This window comes from Microtus oregoni, unplaced genomic scaffold, assembly GCF_018167655.1.
Source record: "Microtus oregoni isolate MIOR12 unplaced genomic scaffold, Mior012 000050F_ref0000143, whole genome shotgun sequence".
NCBI classification, from domain to species: domain Eukaryota; kingdom Metazoa; phylum Chordata; class Mammalia; order Rodentia; family Cricetidae; genus Microtus; species Microtus oregoni.
In genome coordinates, this window is record NW_024543256.1 from 13616248 (window position 1) to 13623603 (window position 7356).

At 35.1% G+C, this 7356-nt stretch overlaps 1 protein-coding gene across 1 annotated transcript in view; it reads left to right on the plus strand.

The window, feature by feature from the left end:
- LOC121437115 (TBC1 domain family member 8B-like) overlaps positions 1–4628 on the plus strand; it is a 71580-nt gene extending 66952 nt beyond the window's left edge. The window contains 3 exon segments of the mRNA XM_041636951.1: positions 110–166; positions 2751–2848; positions 4225–4628. Coding sequence (XP_041492885.1) covers positions 110–166; positions 2751–2848; positions 4225–4617 — 548 coding nt within the window. The 3' untranslated portion in view covers positions 4618–4628.
- The last annotated feature ends 2728 nt before the right edge of the window (positions 4629–7356 follow it).

The window sequence follows — 7356 nt, forward strand, 5'->3', positions numbered from 1 at the left end:
AAGCATAGTAAGTGCTTATAAGTCTTTATACAAACTATTCTTTTATTATTTTACTTTTAAAAGATACTTAAACATTTTATAATATACAGTTGCCCTCTTTTCCCTTTATTTTCCAAGCATGCAGATGAGAAGGAAGCAGAATCAGGAAAAAATACACCTGAAAAAGGTACCATGAAACAATCTAGGAATATCATTCAATTTATTAAATTATTAATTCTATAAATAGTAATAGCTATAAAGGGGGAGGGGTTAGGTTTCTTTAAAGGCTGTAGATTTGTCCTGATATGGTTTTCTAGTTACATAAAAGAAATTTATTATTTCTCTTTTGTTACATCTCAGAGGTTATAAAAATTTAATAGTAAGTGATCCATATTCATTTTTTTATTATTTTAAAGATTTCATTTGAATTGCAAAAATAATAGATAATCTTTGTGGCAGAAATTCAGGCAGCATGTAGTCTTTCTTACCCCTAGACAAAGCAAGCCAGAAGGAGAGGCTGTAAACATTTTATGCTATATCCTTTTTATATTTGTTTCTTTGTATACGTGGACATATGGAGTCATCTCTCTTTAAAATATCTATAAACACTCTTCCACTAGGTGCTTTTTTTTCTTATGACTGCCTGGCCTTGGCTTGTTTCTAGCCATCTTTTCTTTTTCTTTTTAATTGTTTTTAATTGAGCTATACATTTTTTCCACTCCCCTCCATTCCTCCCCTCTCCCATTCTACCCTCTCCCGTGACTCCCACCACTCCCAGTTTACTCAGGAGATCTTGTCTTTTTCTATTTCCCATGTAGATTAGATCCCTGTATGTCTCTCTTAGGGTCCTCTTTGTTGTTTAGGTTCTCTGGGGTTGTAAATTATAGGCTGGTTTTCTTTGCTTTATGTTTAAAAGCCACTTATGAGTTAATACATATTTTATTTGTCTTTCTGGGTCTGGGTTACCTCACTCAATATGTTTTTGCCTACAAATTTCAAGATGTCATTATTTTTTTACCACTGTATAGTACTCCGGTGTGTAAATGTACCACATTTTCCTTATCCATTCTTCGTATGAGGGGCATCTAGGTTGTTTCCAGGTTCTGGCTATTACAAATAATGCTTCTGTGAACATAGTTGAACACATGTCCTTATGGTATGATTGGGAATCCTTTGGGTATATACCCAAAAGTGATATTGCTGGGTCTTGAGGTAAGTTGTTTTCCTAATTTCCAGAGAAATCACCACACTGATTTCCAAAGGGGTTGTACCAGTTTGCACTCCCACCAGCAATGGAGGAATGTTCCCCTTACTCCACATCCTCTCTACCATAAGCTGTCATCAGTGTTTTTGATCTTGGCCATTCTTACAGGTATAAGATGGAATCTCAGAGTTGTTTTGATTTGCATTTCTCTGATAGCTAAGGATGCTGAGCATTTCTTTAAGTGTCTTTCAGCTCTGTGAGATTCATCTGTTGTTTAGGTCTGTACCCATTTTTATTGGATTACTAGCTCTTTTAATGTCAAGTCTTTTGAGTATTTTGTATATTTTGAAGATCAGTCCTTTGTCCAATGTGGGGTTGATGAAGATCTTTTCCCATTCTGTAGGCTGTTGTTTTGTCTTGCTGCCTGTGTCCTTTGCTTTACAGAAGCTTTTCAGTTTCAAGAGGTCCCATTTATTAATTATTGCTCTCAGTGTCTGTCCTACTGTGGTTATATTTAGGAAGTGGTCTCTTGTACCAATGTGTTCAAGTGTACTTCCCACTTTCTCTTCTATGAGGTTCAGTGTGGTTGGTTTTATACTGAGGTCTTTGATCCATTTGGACTTGAGTTTTGTGCATGGCAATAGATATGAGTCTAGTTTTATTCTTCTACATGTTGATATCCAGTTATGCCAGCACCACTTGTTAAATATGCTTTCTTTTTTCCATTTTATGTTCTTAGCTTCTTTGTCAAAAATCAGGTGTTTGTAGGTGTGTGGATTGATATTCAGGTCTTCTATTCAATTCCATTGGTCCTCCTGTCTGTTTTTTATGCCAATACGAGGCTGTTTTCATTACTATAGCTCTATAGTAGAGTTTGAAGTCAGGGATGGTGGTGCCTCCAGAAGTTCCTGTATTGTACAGAATTGTTTTGGCCTGGGTTTTTGCTTTTCCATTTGAAGTTGAGTATTATTCTTTTGAGTTCTGTGAAGAATTTTGCTGGGATTTTGATGGGCATTGCATTGAATCTGTAGATTGCCATTTTTTTACTATGTGAATTCTACCTACCCAAGAACATAGAAGATCTTCCCATTTTCTGGTGTCTTCAATTTATTTCTTCAAAGATTTAAAGTCCTTGTCTTACAAGTCTTTCACTTCTTTAATTAGAGTTACTCCAAGATATTTTATGTTATTTGTGGCTATTTTGAAGGGTGATGTTTCTCTGATTTCTTTATCATCTGTGTGCAGGAGGGCTACTGGTATGAGTATGACTACATGACATTATTGTTGGACCAAAGTGTGCTGTTTTAATCTAAATACATCATTTTCCCTCTTTTTCTTTACTTTTGATATTCATCAAATTTCCAAAAGTAAGTTTTTGTCTAAATAGAAGTGGATAATGTTTTCTGAAAGCCAGTGAGTGAGATCAAAGCTAAATTCAGATTGTGTCCTGGACTGAAAGAGATGGGCTCTTTTACCTCAGAGATATTTTTTCACTTTCACTGATTCTTTTTGAGATTTGGGGAAATATTAGTTGTTCATTATAAAATTGTTTATTTCTTTTATTTAGGCAAAGGAAAAATCGATATTCAAGCCTATTTAAGTCAATGGCAAGATGAGCTTCTTAAAAAAGAAGAAAACATTAAAGATTTACCAAGAATGAATCAGGTATAGAATTTTCCAAGTAAATTTTTTTTTAATTAATGCGAGTGCATGTAGCCCCATGGTTCAGTCACCAATACCACAAAAGAAAAGGAAAAGAAAAAAAACTTACATACTATTGAAAAAAATAGTTAAATAATCTGCAGGTTGTCAACTTTAGAAAATTCAAGTAATCATGAAAGAGGTCAACAGATTTTTTTATATTGTACATTAATTGCTTAAATGTATTTAGTGTTTCTATAGAAAATTTTTATATGTGGCATATTTCAGCATTAAAAATATACATGTATTAAGTAACATTCAGTTAGTGCCTACCTGATGTCAAATCTATTGCTACGTACTAAGAAATTACTAAGATAGATCTTATGTAATCCCCAGTGACCTTATATTTGATGCTGCATAGGCGATATTAAGAACTAGGGTAGACATTATTTAAATTGATCTCTTTCTTATACATTGCCCACGTGTTCTTATAGTCTTAAAAGAAAGGCTGGTTGATTGAGATACCGAAGTTCCCCAGAACTTTACCAAAACAAAACTATCCAATAGCTTAGAGTGTCTTAATGAACTTTCCAGTTTGATGGTTAAATAAAGGCTTCCTAAAATAAGCCAATTTGGGTTACTTATTCGAAAATCATTATAAATGAAAAGGACTATAAAAAGGAAGGCGGAAAGCATTTTTATAATATATTTTTATGAAGCATATTATTTGTACTTGTTTTATGTACATACAAACATGTAAGGTTGAACAACTGAGTTGTAGAACTCTTGGATTTGAATAGCTTTTAAATTGACAAGTACTTTCCAGGAATATTTAGAATTTCCTGAGAGCAGTTTAGCAAACTAACTAGAGTCTCTTAACTTTGGTCCCGTATCTGCCTTTAAAAACACGTACATCCAAAGGGATTTCTTAAGAGTTCTTACACTACTAGGTAGGTCCCAGAAGTCATTCTTCCCTAATGTTAAGGCATCTAAGTTCAATGTCCATTGCAGCCCTTTAATATCAAATTAGAAGTCCTGAATCCTTTTCTTAAAATTGATTGATGAGAATTACATGAAAGAAAATATGAAAGTTTACATAATCAAAATTGTCACCCAACAGTAAATAAAGACAACTTCTTAATTTATAATATTCTTCATTTATAATATTCTTCAATTTGACAATTATGTGAGAGGGCTTAAATGAAATATTCTTTCATGGTTCATACCTCCCTTCCTAGAGCAAAGATGTATCATGGAATTAGTCCTCAGTTCTGTGGTGAAGGTTGTATATTACAAATTTTATACAGGATTCTCTCCACTTCTGAGTTCCCCTTCTAAGTTTCATTTTTATTTGCTAAGTCTAATGTTAAAATGTTATATTTCCAACTTGTGTCTTCTAGTCACAATTTATTCAGTTTTCAAAGACCCTGTATAATTTATTTCATGAAGACCCGGAAGAAGAGTCACTCTATCAAGCCATTGCTATTGTTACCAACCTTTTGCTCAGGATGGAAGAAGTTGGAAGGAAACTCCATAGCCCTAAATTAGCAGCTAGAAGATTCTCCGGGACAGCCTGTGATTCTGGGGTCCGTGAGGGGAATGCAGAGAGCAGTGTGGAGAAAACTCCTTCCTCTCCCAGGGAAGAGCATCAGTGGTCTTTTGCATTTGAACAGATTCTTGCTTCCCTGTTAAATGAACCAGCTTTGGTGAGGTTTTTTGAGAGACCCTTAGACTTAAAGGCAAAGCTGGAGCATGCAAAATGCTCCCAGTTAAAGTCTAGAACCAAGGTCTAAATCTCTGCCGCTGTTAGCTTTACCAAGATTCCTGTACGATCAGCTTGATTCCTGAGACTACTCAGGGATGTATGGCATTGCCTATGTGCTTGAAGGCAAAAAGAAAGGTACTCAGAAGCACAATGATTCATTCCTTTGTATTAATTGCAGTTAAAAAAATTCTATGTGTCCCAAGATATCCAGCATCAGGGTCACATGCTCAGTGGAACCACCAGAGGGCACCACCATATCACTTTAGGGAGTCAGTTTCAAGTTTGTGCTGCTGTTTCCATGGGATTAGCGGCTTTTCAAAAGGCAAAGTGTTTATTAGTGATGCTGTTATGGCATATTGGTGAACTTTGCTTTTCAAATTGCCCCAAGCCTGTCAAAACTGAGCTTTAGAACTGTAGCCTTAATTATCCAGGAAATTGCCCATTTAGGGCTTTGCTTTCTATGTTATGTTACTGGAACTTTATTAACTTTTAAAGCTTAATTTTGTTCAACACAGAAATATAAGTTCTTAAAAAGCAGCTTCTGCACTTTCTGTTCTTGAGGGTTCACAATTTGCTGGTTGACACTACTAACTATGCTACTGCTAAAGACAAATGAAGAAGTCAATTCTGGACTGATATAAGGAAAACATCACTGGGTTTAGGGTTACATAGAATAAAGCCACTGTTTTGAGAAAGGTTAAGAGACAGTTCAGTTGACTATATAGCTCTTTCGTTTACACTGAGACATAACTAAAACTTCTTTAGTGTACTGTCGTGTGCGGCCTCTTCTCAGAATGGCTTGTGATTGCTTGTGTCCCAGCTTTATATTTTGAATTTTCATCAGCTATGTTTTAATTTATAGGAGGTAGTGTGGAACAGTTACACTAATACTGAACTGCTTCATTAGTTTCACAAGCACATGAAGTATAGTTCACATAGACTTTTACTAAGGCACTATGTACAATTGCCAGCATCTACCTAAAAAGGTTCGACTCTCTGACTTAGATGAGCAATTTTTTACATACTTTAGGCTTCTTCTAGGTCAGACATTACATGACAGTCCATTTAAATATAAATGGACTTTGATAGCACTTTATAAAAACTAACAATCAAATCACATGGACCTGTCCTGTCTTCTGCCTTCTCTGACAAGAGTAATTTATTAAGCAGTTGACTTAGGGAATGGGGCAGGAATCAGCCTGAGGAGTTTCTGCTTTCATGCTAGGCTTTGATTTCAAGCCCTCTTACTTAACTAGAAACAAAGAGAGAGAGAGAGAGAGAGAGAGAGAGAGAGAGAGAGAGAGAGAGAGAGAAGAGAGGGCAGACCTTCATGGTGACCAAAGAAGTCTCCCTTTCTGGGAAGGAATTGGTGTGGTCAGGCTTTAGCAAGAATAGACTGTGAATAAAACAGAGGGCTATGCCATGTATCATATATTCTTTTCAATGAAGCAAAAACACTTTTCAAGTTGAGTCTTTGAGAATCTGTAAGTTGGAATCTACCAAATACTGGTAGCATCTTTAAGATTTGATTATACTGTCTTTTCAAGGAAATTGCCACTTAAAAGAGATAATTTAGAACTAAGCCTTTCTGCTTTGACTCAGAATTGATGTGCTAAAATATGTCCTGATTTTCAATCTTAGTTAATAGTTTATATGCGAACTGTCACATCTGCTCTTATGTAATGATTGTTAAATTATACGACAATAGCTCTAGAAAAACATATGGTCTGTGCTTATATACAAAAGCACTGTTACACTGTGTTGAATATTTCGTCAGTTGTATTTACAACAAATCCTTTCTTAAAAATATGCTGTTAATTTTTGATATTATTTTAAAGTCAGAATAGTGAAGATTACTGAATATTGTATTTTAGGCTAGACTAATTGAAAATAAATACTTAAAAAGATTTTTAGAGTTTCAAGAAGATTATAAATGAAGGTTAACAAGCCAATAATGTATTTTCTGGTTCTGCAGGGAAGATAAGCTAAACACATTATAGTTTTATAGCTGCTGCCTTGTTAAGCAAATGAGCTGTTCCTAATATTCAGAATATTTTGTTGTGTCAAACTGGACCAGTGCATTATGACTTTTACATTAAATGTTATAAAGTGACTTTGTCTTTATAAAACTAAGTATTAAAATCTATTATATTAAATATAAAATGTTTATTTAAAAAGTGAATGTCGTGTATTATCCATTTTATGTACACATGGTTAAAATACCATTTGAGGGTGTCCTTTCTACTGCAGTTTAGAATCTTGTTGCCAGAAAACCAGAATTTATTCTCAACTAGATTAGGCACAAAACTGTTTATTACTAGATATTAAGTGGCATGTATCTTTATTAGAAAGACCAACTTACTTGAACTTTCAAAAGCAAGATCCAAGAGCACACCACTCCCAGGCTACCAGGACAGCTGCTAATTCTTTTGTAATTAGGAAACTTTCAGAATGAAAATACATCACTACTCCTGCTCCCTCGAGAAGGATCCATCTGCAAATGGATGCCAAGCTCCTCGCCCCCTCAGCACCCAGGTACTCATGACCAAATGGCTGTAGGGCAGCCAAACATCTTCACAGTCATCTTCAGCAACAGAGATGTCAGAAGCACAGAGTCCAATTGCTTCTGCGAGCCAAGTCTCAGATGTCTAGAATCATAATTGTAAAGGAATGTGGGAATGGACTTTTAGCTTCTGGAGTACAGGAAACACTCCAATAGACTAGTATAGATGTTAAGAATTGTGTGAGTTTTTTCCCTTCTGTTGCT